The sequence below is a fragment of the Mirounga leonina genome, unplaced genomic scaffold, assembly GCF_011800145.1.
Source record: "Mirounga leonina isolate KUSES-001 unplaced genomic scaffold, KU_Mleo_1.0 Mir_94, whole genome shotgun sequence".
Classification (NCBI taxonomy): Eukaryota; Metazoa; Chordata; class Mammalia; order Carnivora; family Phocidae; genus Mirounga; species Mirounga leonina.
Genome location: NW_023270855.1, coordinates 52,582,827 through 52,604,991, shown reverse-complemented (window position 1 = coordinate 52,604,991; position 22,165 = coordinate 52,582,827). Strand labels below are relative to the sequence as shown.

Here is a 22,165-nt window from a genome sequence, read left to right as displayed (position 1 = left end):
TCAAGAGGAAGATCGGTAGAACAAATTATAGACAGCTCTCAACAACAGATTTTCACGGTGTTGCAACTGATACTTTGTTTTTAAAAAGATTTTATTTGACAGAGAGAGAAAGAGGGAGAGCGAGCGAGCACAAGTCGGGGGAGATGCAGAGAGGGAAGGAGAGACAAGCAGACTCCATGCTGAACGCAGAGCCCGATGCGGGGCTTGAGCTCACAACCCTGAGATCATGACCTGAGCTGAAATCAAGAGTTGGGCAGGCACTCAACTGACTGAGCCACCCAGGCACCCCGCAACTGATACTTAATCATTTTTCTCACTTCTACTATCCCATCCTAGTTTCCCTTCACCCTTGACTACAACCTCTGCTGGACTAGGTAGCTTACTTGGAGGGATGATCCAGATCCTCACCCCTGAGTCTGAACACCTGGTCAACATGCCCTTCTCAGGATACAGCTGCTACATTTATTTATCAACAAAATTGGGGAGATATCCCAAAGGACCTGAGCGCCAAATGTCTTCTCTGCCCTCACGGTACAACAGAAGCCCCACATCCTCTGGCACAGGATCACCTATGCCAGAAGCCAGGGTGACTTCTTTCCTCAGGTGCTGGTCTCATAGCAATCGTAAAGGTCAATGGGACCCTTACTTTGCTGGCAAGTGTTCCCCCTCTGGAAACTAGAGCTTTTGGGTTATTTTGTGTGCTTTCCTCCCAAGAGCCCATGACCCATCTTATATGAACACTTGTGAAGGCAACTGTTCTAGACTATAGGTGGGAGCATCAATGCTTTGACAATACCCAAGACAGTACGGTAACTGATAGAATTCAGAGTAGATTCTGAGAAGCAAAAGCAGTGAACAGTTCTGGATAGCTTCCATTTGCCCCAGTGGACCCACTTTCTCTACCTTGTTGAACCTAGTAACGTTAACCAATATGAGCTACATCAGTGGGCTTCCTTGCCTTATGGCCTCTGGTTGGGTTTGGTCAATGGGGAGCCTGGGCATGAAATCAGGAGGATGAAAGAAGATGAAGTCTAGCTCTGGCTATTTCTTGCAGAATGTGGGGCTGGATGCTACCCCTTACCTCCCAGCTCCTGGAATGCAGTTCTCTCCTGTCTCTGGATTTCAGTAACTGTTCCCTTCTCTTGTCCTTTCAGGCTCAGGGATGTTAATAGAGCCCTGCCCTTACCAGCTACTAGGTACCAAACATTTCTTGTGGTTTCCCTACATCCTGTCCACAATGCAGTGAGTAACCCCTTTATGAAAACTCTACTTGAATTGTCCTCATCTGTGTCAGTTGTTTTCCGTTGGGACTCTGACTGATATGCCCACTCATTCCAAGTATAAGAAAAAGTCCTAATTGTGACCCATAAAACCCAAGATCAGGATCCACCACGTCTCTGACCACATCATCTTCTACCACACCTTCACTATCCCCAACTTGTTCTACTCCAGTCTCATTGGCTTCTATGCTGTGGGACTTTGCATGCCAAGACTGCTCTTGCTACACAAATTCATGACTCACTGTCTCAACTCATTAAGGCCTCCACTCAAGTGTCCCTTAACTAAGAGGCTTTCCCTTCCTATTTTATATACAATGGCAAGATCCCAATCCCCCTCAGCTATTTTATAATGCTTTGCTTTTCTGCTCAACACTTATATTAGCATGTTTTGATTCTTCTATAATCTGTCTTTCCCCCATTAGAATGTAAGTGCTTCAACAGCAAAACTTGAGTTTCATTCATTGCTATAAACACCAGTGTCTTAAACAGTGCCTGGCATATAGATTATACTCAGTAGATAGACTAGTGGTTAAGAGCATGGATTGTCTGGGTTCAAATCTGGGCTCTACCATTTACTAGCCAGGGAGCTCAGGCAAGTTACAGGTATACCATGTTAGTTTTCTCTACTGTAAAATGGGGATAATAATAGTACATACTTCCTTAAGCTTATATTGAGTACTCAATAATATCCATAAGGCATTCGGAAGAGTGCCTCATCTATAGGAAGGGCTATGTAAATGTTTAGTCATTTATTAATGTATTGAAATAATCCACTATAAAAAAATGATCCCAACATAAAAAGGAACAATTCACAAGAAAAAAAAAAACTAATCCTGAATGTACTTATACATCAAAATATATAAAGAAAGAGATGACAGAAATGACAAAAAAAGTGTGAATCCATATCCATAGCAGAAGACTTTAATATGTATCTACCACTAAATAAATTTGAGGACAAAAATCTCAATGTACATACTACATCTGAAAACACAAGTAGCTTGAGTTAATGGGCATATACTCTACATCTAAAACTTAGAGAATATACATTATTTTCAAAGAAACATGAAACACTTATAAAATGTGACCAACAAATAGGTTTACTAGTTAGATATTGCATTCAGCTGGACATGAACAGAATACCACCTCAAAAACCAACCAAAAAAAAAAAAAAAAAAAGACTTTGGCTTCAACCAGTTAGAGGTTACTTTTAATCATATAGGACAAGTCTGGGAACAAGCAGTCCAGAGCTGATTCCACCAATCAGAAGTTTTGGGGGAGCCCATATCATTGTGATTTTTTGCTGCCCTATGGTTTCTGTCATCATGATCAAAACAGAGCTCTTCCAACTCTTGGCCTTGAGTCCACTTTCAAGAGAAAGAACGGGTAAGACGAACAGGATATAGGTGAGGCAAACAAGCCAGATGATGTTCTTCTCCCCAGGGACTTCTACCTACTTCTTGTGGTCAGCAGAGTAAGGCAATAGCCCTTTAAGCTTCAAAGAAGCCTTGCAGATTGAGTATTTTCAGTCCTACTCATTGACAACTTGAACAACAACAAAAACATTTTTAAAAAGTAAATAAGTAGGGGAGAATGGACATTGGGAAAGAAGCTGAACAAAATGCCATACTAGGGTAGAAAGATAAAAAAGAATCAGCATCATAAACTCCACTTACCTGACAAAGATGCCATTAAACTAGAAAAAGTATACTGTAAATAGAATCTAGTTTCCACTACGATAAACAAATTCACTCAGGAGATATTCAGAAATGCCTTTCTGGATATGCTACGTACTGACATTTTAAAAGAGTAAATTATAGCAAACATATTACATACAAAACTATGGGACATAACTTAAGGTTTATTTTTGGGTACGGCTATAGATATGTGTTTATACTAAAACAAAAAGACTGAAAGCTAACGTACTAGTGGCCCAATCTTAGGATGAGACATTGATAAAGGTAATCCCACACTCACTATTTATTCTTTCGGTTCCTAGTTTATTTTGTGGCCACTCAGTAAAGAGCTGAGGCATCCTCATACTGAGTACTTCTCTAGGGTCTGCCTCCAATGTAAGTTCTCACAAATCAACAAAGATTCACTGCAAGATTTTTCCAAATTAATACACTGACAAGTTTTGCATCCAGAGAAAACTTCGTATTTTTCCTACTGTACGAGGTATTATTCAAGGCATTCCCTCAGTCTTTATATTCACGAGTGTCTGCAGTGAATTCAGTTTCCTAAGGAATGTGGAAAAATGACTTTCCGGGACCGATGACATTCAACAGGACCTTCTCTCCGGGATAAATCCTCATGCTTCTTAGAAACTGAGAGAACATTCAAGGCTTTCCCACAGCAATTGTGTTCAGATTATCTCCCCATCTTTTGCTCAGTAATGCAAACACTTGTGCTGAAGGGTTTTCCACCTTCTTTCTGTGAATATTCCTCTGTAGTGATTTCTTACATGTGCTCTCAGGGATGGGTGTCCCTGAAGGCTTTTGCACTCTGATGATATTCATAAGGTTTTCTCCTCAGTGTGAACTGTCATGTGACTCCCTAGAAATATCACGAAGGCTTTCCTACAGCTACCGCATTCCTCAGGTTTCTCCCCGGAAGTAATCTTTTGTGCACATTAGGGTGAGTCTGAGTTGAAAGCTTACCACAAAGACTGCACGCTTGCGGTTTCTCTCCAGAGTGAATTAACATGAGTTGGCGAAGGCTCCTTCATATAGAACAGACTGAAAGAATGAGAATGGCAAGCTTCTCAGATGGTTCCTTACGATCTGTCTCCTACTATACATACCCTGTATAGTTTCTTTCCACATTGTGTGAGCAATACAGTCTGCAAGAAGTGATCATATGTCCTTCCGAGGCTAGGTTGAAAAAGACAATGTGGCTTGTGCGTTAGCTCTCCCACAGATCAAATGCTTTGGGAGGAACCTGCTGCTACATCATAAAGATACTTAGCCCTGTGGAGAGTGAGGTAACGAAGGTTCCCTGCCAACAACTGGCATTAACCTGCCAGACATGTGAGTGATCCACTTTGGAAGTAGATTCTTCAGCAGTAAAGCCTCAGATGAGTGTTGCTCCAACTGACTTCTTGACCTCACTTCATGACACATCCTGAGCCAGAACTACACAGCTAAGCCGCTTCCAAATTCCTGACCTACAGAAACTGTGAGATAATTAATGTACGTTGTCTGAAGCCACTGTGGTTTGGAGGGAAATTTGTTATGGAGCAACAGATAACTCATACATCCAGTGAGTTACCATCAGTTGTCTGAGAATTAAGAAATCAATGACTGCCTTCCTAGTTATTGTATTCATATCCACCTATTATGAATTCTCTTGTGCACAGAAAGGTAAGAGTTAGTGGTGAAAGATTTTCCACAATGATTACATTCGTAGGGTTTTTCTCCAGTGTGAGTTCTCACGTGTTTCTTAACAGCTGAGAGATTATTAAATGCTTTCCCACAGTTACTGCATTCATAGGGTTTCTCTCCAGTATGAATTCTCTTGTGCACAGTAAGAGAAAAGCTACTGCTGAAGGATTTTCCACACTGATTACACTCGTAGGGTTTTTCTCCAGTATGAGTTCTCATGTGCTGTGTCAGATATGAGCTCTTCCTAAAGGCTTTCCCACAGTCGTGGCACTCATAAGGTTTCTCCCCTGTATGAATACTATTGTGCCCAGTAAGGGAGGACCTCGTGCTGAAGGCCTTGCCACACTGATTACATTCATGGTGATTCTCTCTCGTATGAATTCTCTTGTGGCTTTTGAGGTTACAACTAGTGCGAAAAACATGAAAACACTGATTACATTCATAGGGTTTTTCTCCAGTGTGAATTCTCACGTGCAGTCTAAGGGATGAGGGATCATTGAAGGCTTTCCCACAGTCATTGCATTCATAGGGTTTCTCCCCATTATGTATTCTCTTATGAATAGTAAGGTAAGATCTACTGCTAAAGGATTTGCCACACTGATTACAGTCATAGGGTTTTTCTCCAGTATGAATTCTCTTGTGCTGAGTGAGGTTAGATTTTGTGCTGAAGACTTTAAAGCACTGATTACATTCGTTGAGTTTCACTCCAAGATGATTTCTTTCCTGTTGATTAAGAGATGAATGATAACTATAATTTATAGTATTTTTAATATTCAATTAATTTTATGCATATGAACTCTTTCCTAGGAATTCTGTTACATTATTACAATTGATGTTTTGGCTATTTTCAGTGCTTGTATATGGCTTCTGCCCAGTCTGAACTCTTAGAAGTTAAAAAAGATGGATGCTTTGCCACAAGTCCTTATCATATTCATAGAACATCTTCCGATAAACTCTGATAAACCACTTTGTATTTCAACAGTCAATATCTTAGTCACATTTAAGGAAATATTTACTTGTGGAAACTCCCAGTGAAGAAACAAGTTTGGAGCTAACTTATAGTTTTCTCCAAATTCACAACTTTTCACAGTATCTCTCCAGAGACACAATTTCATATTGTGTAAATGACTTTCCTTTAATGACTCTGTTTACTTTGTGACTTTCCTAACTTATTCTCCTACTGTGAAAAACCAGAAATCAGCCATGTTAGTCTTACCGCTTTTATACCATTGGAATGTTCTTTTCTAAAATCATGCTTCTTAGGAGTTAACCATTTGGCTTTAAGTACCGTCTCCAAATCTGGAAAAAAAAAAAAAAAAGAAATTTAAGTTGATGGAGAAAAGAAATAGTAAAGTGCACACATGAGTAAACACAGACTCTGAGGGATCAGCATTTTTGAGGAGGTTTGCCATGCAAGGGTAAGAGTATGAAGAGTACAGATATTTAAAAAGTGGTTTTGAAGGATTAAGACTGATCAGAGATTGGGGTGCCTGGGTGGCTCAGTCGTTAGGCGTCTGCCTTCGGCTCAGGTCACGATCCCAGGGTCCTGGGATCGAGCCCCCCATCGGGCTCCCTGCTCGGCCAGGAGCCTGCTTCTCCCTCTCCCACTCCCCCTGCTTATGTTCCCTCTCTAGCTGTCTCTCTCTCTCTCTCTCTGCCAAATAAATAAAATAAAATCTTTAAAAAAAAAAAAAGACTGATCAGAGATCTACAGAGGAAGGGATTATCAGGAATGCAAAGTAGGAAGGCACTGGACAAAGTGTTTATGTGAGATTTACTTAAAAAGGAAAAGGACTATTATAGCATTGTATGGTGACAGATGGTAGCTACACTTGTGGTAAGCAGAGTATAACTTATAAACTTGCCAAGTCACTACACTGTACACCTGAAACTAATGTAACACTGTATGTAACTACACTTCAGTTAAAAAAAAGAAGGAGAAGAGCTATGTCTTTTTTTTTCCCCATCTGACTCCAAGGTAACCTAGGAGATGTTGAAGAGAAAGGTAAAAAGGAAAGAAAGAACGGACACAAGGAAGCTCATACCCAACGTTCTTGGCCATCTTGGTCAGAGAAGAGTACATTGTACAAACTTCCCTGTTGGACATTTCCTAAATGTAATACTCCCATGCCCCAAATCACTGGCCAGAGCTATTCCTCAAAAAGACTCACATCCACCTGTCCACCTGGTGCTCACCTGGACAGGTGCCTGGAAGAATTCCTCGCTCCTCTGTCATCACTTTGTCTTCTTGCTCCAAATGGGAGATCAGACTGGGTTTACCAATATGATACCCTATTCATGGAGACAAGACACACGGCGTTGGGTCACCTGTCACTACAGGTGACAAGCAACCCTGTGAAACTGGAGCCAATGATTCTGAAGATGATCAAGTACGACTTTTGCAGCAGTGGAATAACTACACATAAATTGTCATGAATATAGTAACTCCCAAGAAACCAAAATTCAAGCACACTCAATATCCAGGTGACAGGACATAAACAGTCCCAAAGTCCACGTCCAAGTTTACATACATACTTCAGAAGCTCTAAAGCTTTTAACCATGGAGAATATAAACTCAGGGTAAGGAACAGCTATTCAGTTCACAGGGAAGGCATCAGACAGAAAGCTCCAGGAGGGTGGGGACCACGTCTGTCTCATTCATCACTGTATGATGAATACACCGTATTCCTAAACCCAGCATAGACCCAGGGACTCAGAAGTGCTTCAGAAAGACCGGTGAGAAGTAACAACAGTGAAAACTGAGGGATACTGAACCAGAAGTCCATAACTCTACAAAAACAGTGAATAAAGTGGGGAAAACCATTAGAATCAGCTTTATCAGAACTTTGGAAACTTACCAAAAGTTTACAGCAACTTGGAAAATGTTTAATCAAGAACAACAACCAGCTGACATTTTCACTAACCCTTGTCTCATCCTCTATTCCCTGCTTTGGCTGTGACCTTGAAGATCACAGCCCACATTCCTACTAGCAGAGGGAGCAGGATGGACCTTATTCTCAAAGTTCTGTGGTTGTTTGTTTTGATCTTTCTGAAGGTTTGGCTCAAAGGGCTTGCCTTTATCTAATCTCAAACTCTCCGCGGGCTGTGCTGGGGACTCAGGGGGCATGTCCTGAACACATTTCAAGGCAAATATATTAGCCACACTGCCTGAGGCCTATGAAATAGTACAGGAAAACAAAAGACTAACCAAGGAGCTTGGGAGGAAAAGTGAGGAATAAAATGTTTTGGGGCATTTTTAAAAGTTTCCCTCCCATTTCTTTGAATCTGAGAAGGCCAGGATTGGGCACATGCTCAGAAAAGAAAGTGAAAATTATGGCAGAGTTGTAAACTGCCTGCTGATTTTGAAGGTATATCCCTATACACACACACAGAACACATCTGCAGAGACCACAGGTTTTTTACTTTTTGTTTGAGGCCTTCAAGAAAATCTCTGACAAACTACTAGCTAACCATGAGGTTAACATAAGTCTTCAGGGACCACACATGACAAATACAGACATTACAAAATTAGTTTAGGAGTATTATTAAACATACATACGACAAGCAACAACAACAGATTTTGGTGATGGGGAAAAATCCGATTCCAGAATTGCCATATAATAACGTTCCAAATGTCCATTTTTCAACAACAAAATTCTGAGGCAGGCAAAGAAACAAAAGTGTGGCCCATTACAGAAAAAAAAAATTCCTCCCTGAGGAAGCCCAACCACCAGACTTCTAGTCAAAGAATTTAAATCAACTAAAGTACATCAAAGACCAAAAGAAAACTGTGTATAAAGAATAAAGGAAACCATAAGGATGAATTCTCATGAAATAGAATACATGTTAAAGAAATAGAAATTACAAAAAGAAACTACATAGAAATTTTGGAGTTGAAAAGTACAAAAACTGGTATGAAAAAGTTAGAAGAGGTGTGTCCAACAGCATATGTGAGCAGGCAGAAGAAAGAATCAATAAGCATGAAGACAGGACAATTTATATTACACCTCACTGGAAGAACAGAAAGAAAAAAAGAATGAAAAAAATATGAACAGAGCCCTAAAGACCTGTGGGATACCATCCAACATACCAACACACATATCATGGGAGTTCCTTAAGTGGAGAAGAGAATGAGGTAGAAAGAATATTTGAAGAAATAATGGCCAAAACCTTCCAAAAAACTGATGAAAGACACAAATGTACGCAACCAAGAAGCTTAAGAAACCTCAAGTAGGCTAAACTGAGAGACACAGAAATCACTAGCATATCTGTCCTACAAGAAATGCTAAATGGGAGACTTTCAGACTGAAATGAAAGGATAATGGTTATTAACTCAAATCCACACAAAGAAATAAAGAACCTGACAAATGAAAATATGCAAGCCAATAATAATTATATTTTGGGCTTGAAATTCTCCTCTTTTTCTTATATGACTTACCAGAGGAATGCCTAAACCAATAATTATGAATCTATGTTAATGCGCACACAAGGTATAAAGATGTAATTGATGACAAAGCAATATAAAGGGGCGTGTGAGTGTGCACCTATACAAGAGCAAAAATTTCGTATGCTATTGAAACAAAATTGGTACTAAATCAAAATAGATTGCTATAAGTTAAAATGTTCATCGTAATCCCCAGGACAATCATTAAAAAAAAAACAAAAACAAAAACAAAAAGAAATGAGAGGGAATCAAAATGGTCCCTTAGGAAACACCTAACACAAAAATAACAATGCAAGAACTGAGGAACAAAAATGGAATAGGACATGTAGAAAATAGCAAGATGATCTACGTGGGTCTTTATCAGTAATTACCTTAAATGTAAATGGATTAATCTGTCCAATTATAAGGCAGATTTTGGCAGAATAGGTAAGAAATATCCAATTATATGCTACCCGTAGAAGATTCAATTTACATTATTCAATTACATTACTCAATTTACAACTAAACACACTAAGAGGTTGAAAGTCAACAGATAGAAAAATATATTCCATGCAAAGAGAAGCCAAAAGAGAATGTAGCTACGTTAACTTCAGGCAAAATAGACTTTAAGACAAAAACTGTTACGAGACACAAAGATATTATTTAATGATAAAAAGGTCTATTCGTCCAGAAGATGTAACAATTACAGACCAATAACAACAGAATTCTACAATATTAAATTTCAAACTGACAGAATTGAAGGGAGAAAGAAATAGAGAGTTCTACAATAGTTGCAGACTTGAACACCCCACTTTGAACAATGGGTAGAACAACTAGTTAGAAGGTTAACAAGGAAAAAGAGTACTTAAACAACCCTACAAACTAACTAGACCTAACAGACATACAAAATACTCCGCTTCACAACAGAATACACATTCATTTCAAGTGCACATGGAACATTCTCCAGAACAGACAGATCATGTTAGGCCATAAAATGAGCCTGAATAAATTTAAAAACAGTGAAATCATACGAAGTGTTCTCTCTGAATATAATAGAATCAAATAAAAAATTAGTAACAGAAAGATGTGTATTGGAAAACTTAATATTGCTAAGGTGACAATATTAGCCAAAGCGATCTACAGTTTCAGTGCAATCATTACCAAAACTCCAACAGCATTTACTTGCAGAAATGGACACACCCGAGCCTCAAATTCATATGGATTTGCAAAGGATCCCAAATAGACAAAAGAGTCTTGAAGAAGAACAAAATAGGAACTCCCACACTTCCTGACATCAAAACTTATGTCAAAGCCAGAGTAACGGACACACTGGCACACATGGGCAGAAGGACAGACACAGAGATCAATGGAATAGGACTGAGTGAATTTAAACTCCTACGTCTGAGGTCAATTTTTGACATGGGAGTAAAAACAGTTCAATGGGGAAAGAACAGTCTCCTACAGAAATGCTGGGCAACTGGGTAAACACATGCAAAAGAATGAAACTGGTACTTTCTCCCAGACATATGGCAAATTAACTGAAAAAGGAGCAAAGACTTAACTGAAGAGAAACTAGAAAAATTCTTGGAAGAAAACATAGGGGTAAATGTTCACAGCCTTGGTGGATCTGGCAATAATTTCTTAGGTCTGATAAAGCAAAAAAAGAAAAAATAGATAGGACTTTATCAAAATTAAAACTTTCTCTGACGGACTTATTTTGCTTAGCACAAAACTCTCTAGCTCCATCCACTCGTTGCAAATGGCGAGATTCATTCTCTTGTATGGCTGAGTAATATTCCATTGTATATATATACCACATCTTTATCCATTCATCAGTCGATGGACATTTGGGTTCTTTCCACAATCTGGCTGTTGTTGATAATGCTGCTGTAAACACTGGGGTGCATGTGCCCCTTCGAATCACTTTTTTGGTACCCTTTAGATACTTGGGAGTGCAACTGCTGAGTCATAGTTCTATTTTTAACTCTTGAGGAACCTCCATAGTGTTTTCTAGAGTGGCTGCACCAGCTTGCATCCCCACTGACCGTGCAAGAGGGTTCCCCTTTTCTCCGCATCCTCACCAACACCTGTTGTTTCTTGTGTTGCTGATTTTAGCCATTCTGACAGGTGTGAGGTGATACCTCACTGTAGTTTTGATTCGTCTCTCCCTGATGAAGAGTGATGGTGAGCATCTTTTCATGTGTCTGTTGACCATCCAGATGTCTTCTTTGGAAAAATATGACTTCAGGCATATGTGGAATTTAAGAAACAAAACAAACAAGCAAAGGGGTGCGGTAGGAGACACACAAACCAAGAAACAGACTCTTAACTATGGAGAACAAACTGATGGTTACCAGAGGGGTGGATGGGTTAAATAGGTGATGGGCTTAAAGGAGGGCACTTGGGATGAGCACTGGGTAATGTAACGGAAGTGCTGAATCACTGTATTGTACACCTGAAACTAATGTAACACTGTATGTTAGCTAACTGGAATTTAAATAAAAACTTAAAAAAAAAATTAAAACTCTTGTGTGTCATAGGACACTGTCAAGAAAATGAAAATATACCACCAAATGGGAGAAATTATTTCCAAATCGTATTCTGGATAAGGGACTGGTATCCAAAATATACAACCAATTTTTATAATCCAAGAACAAAAGATAAACCGAATTTCAAACTGGGCCAAGGACTTGGAATAGACACTTCTCCACGGGAGATCTGCAAACAGCCAACTAGTACGTGAAAAAGTGCTCAAGGTCATTAGTCATGAGGGAAATGCAAATCAAAATGACGATGAAATCCCACTTCGTAACCATGAGGATGGCTACCACCAGAAAAACAAATGTTGGGGGGGCACCTGGGAGGCTCAGTCGTTGGGCGTCTGCCTTCGGCTCGGGTCATGATCCCAGGGTCCTGGGATCGAGCCCCGCATCGGCCTCCCTGCTCAGCGGGAAGCCTGCTTCTCCCTCTCCCACTCCCCCTGCTTGTGTTCCCTCTCTCGCTGTGTCTCTCTCTGTCAAATAAATAAATAAAATCTTTAAAAAAAAAAAAAAGAAAAAGAAATGTTGGGGAAGAGGTGGAGAAATTAGAACCCTCACACCCTGGTGCAGCTGCGTGGAAAATGGTTTGGTGGCTCCTCAAAAAGCTAAACATAGTAACATCTGACTCAGCATTCCTCTCCTAGATGCATACCCAACAAAAGGGGAAACGTGTCAGGACAACAACCTGGACACAAATATTCACAGCAGCGCCGCTTGTAAACAGCCAGTCAGTGGAAACCCCCCAAATGTTTATCAACCAATGAGTGAATTTTAAAAATGTGGAATATCCATAAAGTGGCACGTTATTCGGTCACGACGAGGAATAATGAGCTGATAAAGGCCACACCATAGTTGGGCCTTTAACCATTATGCTGCCCGAAAGAAGCCAGACCAAAGAGATCATATCTTTTAGAATTCCAATGATATGAAATGTTCTCAAGAAGCACAGCAAACAGAAGGCAAATTAGTGGTTGCCCGCAGGGGGCGGTGGGGAAGGTACCCGGGACTGAGCACTTCCAGGGGAGGGGCTGAGAGCTGATGACAATGTCTCCCATTTGGCTGCACGACAATGCCAACCTACCAAAAGCTGCTGAACTGTACGCTTTAAAATAGTTACAGTGGGGGCGCCTGGGTGGCTCAGTTGGTTGAGCGACTGCCTTCAGCTCAGGTCATGATCCTGGAGTCCCTGGATCGAGTCCCGCATCGGGCTCCCTGCTCAGCAGGGGGTCTGCTTCTCCCTCTGCCCTCTTCCCTCTCATGCTCTCTGTCTCTCATTCGCTTTTCTCAAATAAATAAATAAATCTTAAATAAAATAAAATAAAATAAAATAAAATAGTTACAGTGGTGAGGGCGCCTGGGTGGCTCAGTTGGTTAAGCGACTGCCTTCGGCTCAGGTCATGATCCTGGAGTCCCTGGATCGAGTCCCGCATTGGGCTCCCTGCTCGGCAGGGAGCCTGCTTCTCCCTCTGACCCTCCCCCCTCTCATGTGCTCGCTCTCTCTCATTCTCTCTGTCTCAAGTAAATAAATAAAATCTTAAAAAAAAAAGGGCGCCTGGGTGGCTCAGTTGGTTAAGTGACTGCCTTCGGCTCAGGTCATGATCCTGGAGTCCCTGGATGGAGTCCCGCATCGGGCTCCTTGCTCGGCAGGGAGTCTGCTTCGCCCTCTGACCCTAACCCCTCTCATGTACTCCCTCTCTCTCATTCTCTCTCTCTCAAATAAAAATAAATAAAATTAAAAAAAAAAAATAGTTACAGTGGTGAATTTTATGGTATGTGAATGTCACGTCAATTAAAAGAAAAAAAAGGACAAAAGGAAGTCTTGTCACCTGAGTCATTCAAGACATGCAGGGCTGAGGTGGGGCTTACCCAGCGATGCCAGGTTCCTGCAGTTCTCCCGCATCACGTCTCTGTACAGTGTTCTTTGAGAAGGGTCCAGCAGTGCCCACTCCTCCTGTGTGAACTCCACGGCCACATCCTCGAAGGTCACCAAATCCTGAGCCATCACAAGCATCATGGCTTAGCCAAGGACCACCCCCACCAAGTTGACAGAAGGACAGGAGTAGAAATAGGTTGGAACCCCAAACACAAGATGTACGGGCAGGGTTCTGAGCTCTGCTTTCCACTGCTCCTGGGCTCAGCCTGCAGGGCTCCTCTCCTGCCTACTGACGCCCACTCCCAAGGTGAAATGTACCTCTAACACATAGGTGAGTCCCTTATTCCAGTGAGACCATGGAATCCTGCAGTCTTATTTCCCTTGATCTCAGGGCTGAGCATAGGCCGGGACATGGCAGATGTCAGAGAAATACTTGGTAAATGAATGAGTGATTGCCCCACAGCCATCATCAATTACTTGAGTCTAGGACACCTGAGTTACCTTGCCCTTAAAACTCTCAGTGGAACATGACGTAGCCAGTGACCCTGGAGGAAGCTCTGCCATGTAGAAAATGTTGACAAACACTGCTGCTGGCTGGGCAGCCCCTCGGCCCCTACGAGATGCCCGGAGACCCTGCGCTGGCTGAGACCTGGTTTGGCTGTGGGGCTCCAGGTCATTGAGAAATAGCAAATCCAACTGCTGATCAAAGGAATAATGATTTGGAAAGAGGAATATGTGACTCACCGGTAACCAGCTTGTCAGGAAGCCATGAACCAACCCTTCCTCCTCTGTGCATCCTTTTTGAAGAGAGGCTGAGTACAGGGAAGATTGGGCTGGAGAAGAGAAGAGTCGGAAGAGTCCAGGTTCCTCACCTACCTGTAATTGACCATACCCCAACACACACACACACACACACCTTTCACAGGACAACAGAGCAGAGCCCTGTCGCACCAGGGCCAGAAAACAGGGCCAAGGCTCTTACTGCACTGGAGGAAAAGATGATAATTCCTATTTCACAGATGAGGAAATTGAAGTTCAAGGGACAGCACTTCATTTTATCAAGTTTATAGAAAGAATTTGAGGTAAATTCAAAGGCTCTCCCATATTCAGGACACAGGTGAGATCTCCACAGACACACTCAAACCACCAACACCCCAAATCCCAAGAACCACACGGGGTCCTGGTGACCCCTGGGCATTCGGGGCTCTACTCCCGCCTCCCTGCTCAGCCCCTCCTTTCCTGCTCTGTGGTGCAGGGGCCTTTAACACTTGGATTTTGAGGGCCCCCCAACTTACCGCAAGTGGGGGACAGAACCATGGCCGCCATCCTGTGACTCAGAGCACCCGGACACTCCTCCTCTCGTCCCCACAGTGCACGCAGGCCAGGCTCTGGATGAAATGGGAAAACAGGAAGCTTTCACAGCCTTTCTCCCTCTCCAGGCTACTGAGGATGAACGGGTCTCAGCCCGCCCACCGTGTCCTCCTTTAAATGCAAGTGGGGTCTCCAATCCTGGGTCTTTACTTTGCTTACTAGCATGTGATGAACGGAGGGCATGTGAAAAACTTGTCCTCTTCTGTCCTAACTGGAACAACCAGCACAAGCCTGTGTCACCCCCATTTAAATCCTCAGCTCCACCGAGTCTCAGGACACATCCTTCCCATCCAAGTGGTTGTCACAAACACATTCCCAGCTACGACCCCTTTACCAAATAGACACGCTGGCATCTGCCTCCCATGAGTCTTTCCATCTCCAGTCCCACTGCCCTCGGATAACATCAGAGGGCGTGAGGATGACCCTCACTGTTACGAGCTGGTCCCCATCCACGTTGGCTGCACCTTCCATCGGCACCACCCTAGACTCTGTCATCACCTGACCCTGTTCTACCATCTAGAACAACAGCTCAGAAATGTCTCTCCAAACCCAGCCTCCCAAACCCCGTCGTTGTCCACTCAGTTGTTCTCAACCACACAAAGGACTCAGTCCAGCCATTCTCCTGCCTCCTCAGGCACTCCCTGTTCTCACTTCATGCTTCCCCAGCTTCGATTTCAAGACCCCTCGCTGGCATGCTTCCTCATCTCTCCGCCCCACCTTCACGCCTGCCCAGTGGCAGCGCTGGGGTAGAGCTGTAATGCGGCCACCTCTAGGGAAACACAGTCACCAACGTGCAGAGCCCTTGACCCCGCAGGCCATTCCGTAAGTCAGTGCGGCTCCCTACCCATCCACCTGTTCTCATCTCTTTACACCCACACACCCTCCCCTCTTCCCTCCATGGTAACCCGCTTCCTAAATGGCCCCCGATGACCGAAGCCTCCTGGTGTGGACACCCACCTGCATCAGGCTGACCCGCGTGACAAGAGTACCTCGGCGGTGACTTGGAGAGGAACCGAGGGCTCCCTCCAACAGCAGCACCAGTGTGCCGGCCTGGGAGTCACCGCCTTGGCAGTGAACCCTCAGCACCAGGCAAGACTTCAGATCCCTGCAGCCCCAGCTGATATCCCGCTAGGAACTCATCAAAGTGCCTGAGCCAGAACCTTCTGGCTAAGCTGCCCTGAGTTCCTGAGCCACAAAAACCATGAGAGATGACACATGATTATTATTGTGTTCAGTCACCGAGGTTTGGGACAATCTGTTAGGGGGCAACAGATAATAAACACACTCTCGCTTTTGGCAGCTGGTCCCGCCTCCTACTTCTCAGAGCAATCTTCATGAGAAGGAATCTACCTGCCCGCGCTGCCCCCCAAACGGCCATGTGCACCATGGTCCCCGCCCTCCCTCCTGTTCCAAACCCGGAGCTGCCTCCCCTTCTGTGTCAGGCCCGGCTCTGCGGCTCTGTTCTGTGCTCTGTCCCGCCTGCCCGTTCAGGAGCTGCGCACAACCAACTGTCTTGCCTGCCCCTCCTGTCCAGCTCGCCCGCTCTACTGGGCCCTTTCTTACACCACGGAAACCCAAGGAAGTGTTTTTCAGTAGTGAAATAAATCTTTTTTTTTTTTTTTTAAGATTTTATTTATTTATTTGACAGAGAGAGAGGGAACACAAGCAGGGGGAGTGGGAGAGGGAGAAGCAGGCTACCCGCTGAGCAGGGAGCCCAATGCGGGGCTCGATCCCAGGACCCTGAGATCATGACCTGAGCCGAAGGCAGATGCTCAGTGACTGAGCCACCCAGGCGCCCCGTGAAATAAATCCATCTTAAGAGCAGTTTTCTCTCTGTTACTACCCAGCCCCTCTCTCTGATCACAGGCAAAGGGTCTCGCTCTCTCATTTCCCCACATCCCAGCCCCTCCTCAGCCCAGGACACTCTGGTTTCCACCACCACCATGTCAAGGACACGACCCTTGGTAGAACCACCAGTGATCTTGTTCATAATAACAGAGACGCACACTGCAACTACAGTGATACCATTTTTTTATCTGTCAGATCAACAAGGGCCTGGTGGGCCACATCTCCTCTTGGCAAGCCTGTCTGGAAGGGCATGGTCATACACTGCTGGGGCATAATTCCTATGGAAGGAAAGTTGCCAACTTCAAGCAAAACACAGCAACATTTACGCCTTCCCTGCCAATCACACTTCTAGGAACCTACCTCAAGGATACACAAATACTAAAGGACAAGGACACAAATACTAAAGGACAAGGGTACAATGATTCACCCTGGCCTTATTTAGAATATCAAAGACCTGGAAACAATACTGACCATCAATAGGGAATTAGGTCAATAAACTAGGGAATATCCACAGAATGAAGAAACTCGTAGCCAGAAAAGAAAGAGGTGATCTCTAGGTATTGATAGAGATTCTTATCTCCAATAAATTTAAGTGAAAAAAAAAAAAGAAGGTTCAAAGCGGTGTCTATGGAATGTTTCCTTTTTATAAAAAGGGAATGAATGGCCTCCTTTCCCTGGAGTTAGGGAATCAAATATAACTCCATAGAACCAGCTTCTTGAGGTCTCTATGTGGGCCGTCCTGGCACCCAACAGATAAATGCAATAAAGGGTGTGAGTGTGAGCAGGGAGGGGAACGTGGTACACTAAGAGTTTGGGCCAGGTGGAGAGAACGAGTTCAGGGCATCTTTGCCTCCTGGGCCTGTGTGGAGACAGATTAATGCCCCTGCCCCAAAGGTGTTCTACTCCTCCGAATCTGTGAATGTGTGAGCTTCCATACACAAGGGATTGACTGTGTAGCTGTGATTAAGGTAAGGCTCCTGAGATGGAGAGAGTATCCAGGATTATCCGGGTGAGCCCAATGTCATCACAAGAGTCTTTACAAGAGGGAGGTAAGAAGGTCAGGTCAGAGAAGGAGCTGTGATGATGAAAGCAGGAGTCAGAGAGAGAGAGATTTGAAGATGCTACCCACCGGCTCTGAAGATGGAGGCAGAAGCCACAAGCCAAGGAAGGCAGGTGGCCTCTATGAGATGGAAAAGACAAGGACAAGGAGTTTCCCCTAGAGCCTCTGGAAGGAATGCAGCCCTGCCAACCACTGAGGATTTCTGCATTCCAGAATGACAGGAGAAGAAATCTGTGTTGCTTTAAGCCACTGAGTCTCTGGTAATTTGTTATAGCAGCGACAGGAAAGGAATACAGCCTCTCACATCCAACCTTCCCTGAGGCCTGGAGTGAGTCCAGCAGACCCAGACAACTGTTATGGAGCCTCTTTCCCTTCTGCGGGTGGAGGATGTCTCCTTTCTCCCCACCAGGGACCCAATCTGCAGTTAGGAAGAGCCCAGTCACTGAGCTGAGCAGTGAGACGGCTGGGACCCAGCCACTCCCGGAGCCCCCAGAGGAAAAGCAGGCTGAGAAGGTGCCTGGGGCACTTTCAGGCCCCAAGGTCCCCATCAAGGTCTTCTGGCAGGTGAAATCTCATAGGAGGGCAGAGGGGTCTGTGCTCAGTTTAGAGATTCAGTGACTCCTGCACCCGGATGTATGTCAGTGCTGGAAGGTCAGAGAGGATGGGCCACCCTATACCAGCGCTGCCCAGGAGAACTTCCAGGGATGACAGAGATGTCCTCTAACTGCTCTGTCCAACTGGCAGCCACAAGCCACATGTGGCTACTGAGCACTTGAAACGTGGCCAGAAGGACTGAAAGCAATGAAATTTTGATCGTATTTCTCATTAGTTTCTTTGCAATAGCTACAGGTGCCTCGTGGCTCCCGCAGGAGACAGGGCAGCCGTGGACATACTCAGGCCTGACTTCTTCCAGGATGCAGAGGAGGGGGCCTGTGAGTGGCAAAGCAGGATGAAAGCATGGGCCTGGGTGTGGGGGGAGGCCTGCAGGTTCACATGGACAGGAGCTGGGGGCAGAGAAGGGCCTGGTACCATCTGGCAAATACAAGCACGAATGAAAGCATCGTTATATTTTCTCAGTTCTAAACTCCCGGGTCTCCTCTTCGCACTTCTTTCCTATTCCACAACCACCATCCGGGCTTAGGGAACCATTATCTTATCCCTAAACTTCCTCCTACCACCCCCAGTCTTGCCTCTTAAATCTTCCTTCTGAATCCTGAAGTCCATTTTAACCCACGCACATAGACCAAATGTGAATCACATCCTCCCAGTGCTCACATCGCTACCATGTCTCTCCACCGGTCCTAGAACAGAGTCCAATCTAAGACCTGACCTGGTCCGGCCTGCCCTGCTCTGCGCGCCCCACTTTGCTGTCTCGGCTCAGCCATTCCTGTCTTCCCAGCTCATGGAGCACACAAGGCTCTCTCCTGCTTCAGGGGTTGTCGTCATGCAGCTCCCTTTGCCTGAAATGCTCTCTTGAAAATAATCCCACACCCTTGCTCCAGCAACTCTATAGCTAGCTAAATCTGACCCCAACCTCAGCTCTTAAGGTAAATATCAGCCCCTCTCAAGAAGGCTTCCCTGTTCCCTCGATTGAGTTCTCTGTGCCAAGCTCCCACATCACTCCTGTCATTAGGTGTTTAAAATCACAATTCTTGGGCGCCTGGGTGGCTCAGTCAGTTAAGCATCTGTCTTCGGCTCAGGTCATGATACTGGAGTCCTGGGATCGAGTCCCATATAGGGCTCCCTGCTCAGTGGGGAGTCTGCTTCTCCCTCTGCCCCTCACCCTGCTCGTGCTCTCTCAAATAAATAAAATCTTTAAAAATATAAATAAAATCACAATTCCCTATTAGAATGTGAGTTCCATGGAGGCAGAACAAGGTCAGTTTGGCTCTCCCAGGTCTCTACCATCTGGCCCAGGGCCTGCCTCACAGAGACGATGAGCCATCCTGGTTTGTCTAGAACTGTTCTGGTTTGAACACTAAATGTCCTGTGTCCTGGAAAACCTCTCACTCTCAAATAAACAAGAAGGGTTGATCGCCATAAACTGTGAACTCAAAGAATATCTATTACATGACAAACATTCCCCTCCAAAACATTACAGGAAATCGAGAATGAAAATGGGACACACACACACATGCATGTAATTAGTAAAACGCAACAATTAAATAGAAGACTACTTAACAGGATCCTCTGTAATGTGAATCACCAGACCATTATTTCAGAAAAGTTTTAAGAAATAAAGTTAATTCCTGCCAGAAGACAAGGTAGAGAGGACAATCTTTGTTGAAACAAATGCCCTACCTTCAACACACAAGTTGTTGGATATTCCTCTAGATAATTTTAAATCTCATTAAGAAAAAAAAAAAATCCACTTCTTCAAAATGCATCTGGTTGCTGGTCAATTCAATTCTATATTTCTGTTACTAAAAGAAAGTTCAAAGCATTTTTTCCCCCCAGATGTCCCTTTATTGTGAATCTCTGAGGAGGATTTATAGGGCTTTAGAAGTCAAATTGAATGCGCCTGAGGAATGCTGCTGAGGAGTCCTGCTAATCTTTACTGGGATGACTTGTAGTATATAAAAACTTTATGTATTTATGCTTATATATAAAATCCTGAAATTTTTAGTATTATGGAATGCAAGAAAATCTATTTCTCTACCGTTAACACACATCTAGTGATTTATGTATTTGCTTAATGCGTACTTATTTGCATATAACTGTACTTATTGCCTTATTTCCACACACATAACAACACTCACCTCAGTATCTTTCCTTTGAACATAATCCATCAAACATACAAATATTTTTCCTTAAGATACCCTCACTCTTAGCGGCTCTTTGTGTTTACAGCCTGAGCACAGGGAAGCCCATTAACAGCTCCCTCTGCACAGTGGAGGATGCTGGAACCTGTTACAGGTTCCTCAGGGTCCTCACCTGGTCACAGAAATCCACGGACCAGTAAGGCTGGTGGGCTCTGAGGCTGGTGGACCTTGAAGCTGGTTTTAACACAAACTTGAGCTCAAGAGATGCTTTTCTTTTCTGGGGGAAAAAAAAAAGGCACAAAGATTGTTAAGGCCTTTTTATAGGGAGTAATAGTTCTTGGATAGATAGACCACCCCATCCATCTTTTTTTTTCCCCATTTACTTAAAGTGTAAATGTTGGCAGTGACTGGATTTACCTGATTCCCACCCAACCATCTGCACCCCAAGTGGGAGGAAAGCAGTGTCATGCTGTGTGTGCATTTGACTTGCTCAACTCATCTGGCTGGATAAAGATTTTACGGTGACTACATACGCTTTACTTTTTTTTAATTTTTAAAAGAGATTTTATTTATTTATTTTAGAGAGAGAGAGTGCGGGGGGGGGGAGGAGGAGAAGGGGAGAGAGAGTGGGGGAAAGAATCTCAGGCAGACTCCATGCTGAGCAAGGAGCCCGAAGGTGGCAGGATCCCAGGACCCTGAGATCATGACCTAAGCAGAAACCAAGAGTCCGATGCTTAACCCCCTGAGCCACCGAGGCACCCTCTGACTCCACTTTAAACATGGCTTGTCACTTAGGGGGCGGATAAGTGACTCAGCTGACTTTGAAACAATTTCCAAGGTTGACTCAGGACTTCAGAGATTTGGGGGCCCTACAGCAGGATTTCCCGACCCGGGCACTATTGATAATGCATCGTTGTGGGGGGCTGTTCCGTGCACCGTAGGATGCTGAGCAGCATCCCTGGCCTCCACCCGCTAGATGTTAGTTGCGCCTCCCCACACCCCCATTTGCACAACCAAAACAATGCCTCCAGACATCGCTCAAAGTCCCCTGGGGGGCAAAATCACCCCTCAGAGTGGGGTGGGGGCGGCGGCGTCCAGAGTTGGGAGGAACAGCAGCTTCGGACCGACCTGAGGAAACAGCCCAGGGGAGGAAACGGGGCTCCGGCTGGGGACGGAGGGACGCGGGGACGCCAGAGCCCGAGATCGGGAATGCCCGCGGCCCGTGCCCCTCCCTGGGCGCCTACCGGAAGCCCCGGACTGCCCGCCGCGCACCGAGTCCGGCCCCTCGCCCCGAGGCCAAACATACCACGTGAAGCTGGTCCCGCGCGGAGAAGACCGCACACCCCACGCAGCAAGCCGCCCGAGGCTCCTTCCACGGCACCGCCCCACGCTTCCGCTTCCGGTCTCGGGCTGGCCGCCTCGCGCCCCAGTTCCGGTTTCTGTCGAGCCGCGGTGGAGAGGGACGTTTAGGGGCTCTGGGTGGGGTCGGGCGAGGTCGACCGCCGCGTACCCCAGGCTCGGGCGAGGATTTCTAGTTCAATTAGTGAGGGCCCCACGGCCCCGGCCTGGGTCAGCACCAGGGACGGAGACCAGGCCTAGGGGCGGGGCTGTGGGCGGTGCCAGGCATC

The 22,165-nt window shown here is 44.7% G+C and overlaps 1 protein-coding gene across 1 annotated transcript; it reads right to left on the bottom strand.

The window, feature by feature from the left end:
- Positions 1 to 2,173: 2,173 nt before the first annotated feature.
- LOC118005448 (zinc finger protein 558) lies at positions 2,174 to 22,123 on the bottom strand. The gene is made up of 8 exons (XM_034997385.1): positions 21,844 to 22,123; positions 20,710 to 20,814; positions 14,792 to 14,884; positions 14,241 to 14,329; positions 13,490 to 13,616; positions 6,857 to 6,952; positions 5,877 to 5,959; positions 2,174 to 5,383 (listed from the first exon to the last, which is right to left on the bottom strand). Exons 3-8 carry the CDS (start codon positions 14,820 to 14,822, stop codon positions 4,601 to 4,603), a joined length of 1,209 nt encoding a protein of 402 aa, XP_034853276.1. The 5' UTR covers positions 14,823 to 14,884; positions 20,710 to 20,814; positions 21,844 to 22,123; the 3' UTR covers positions 2,174 to 4,600.
- Between the last annotated feature and the right edge of the window lie 42 nt (positions 22,124 to 22,165).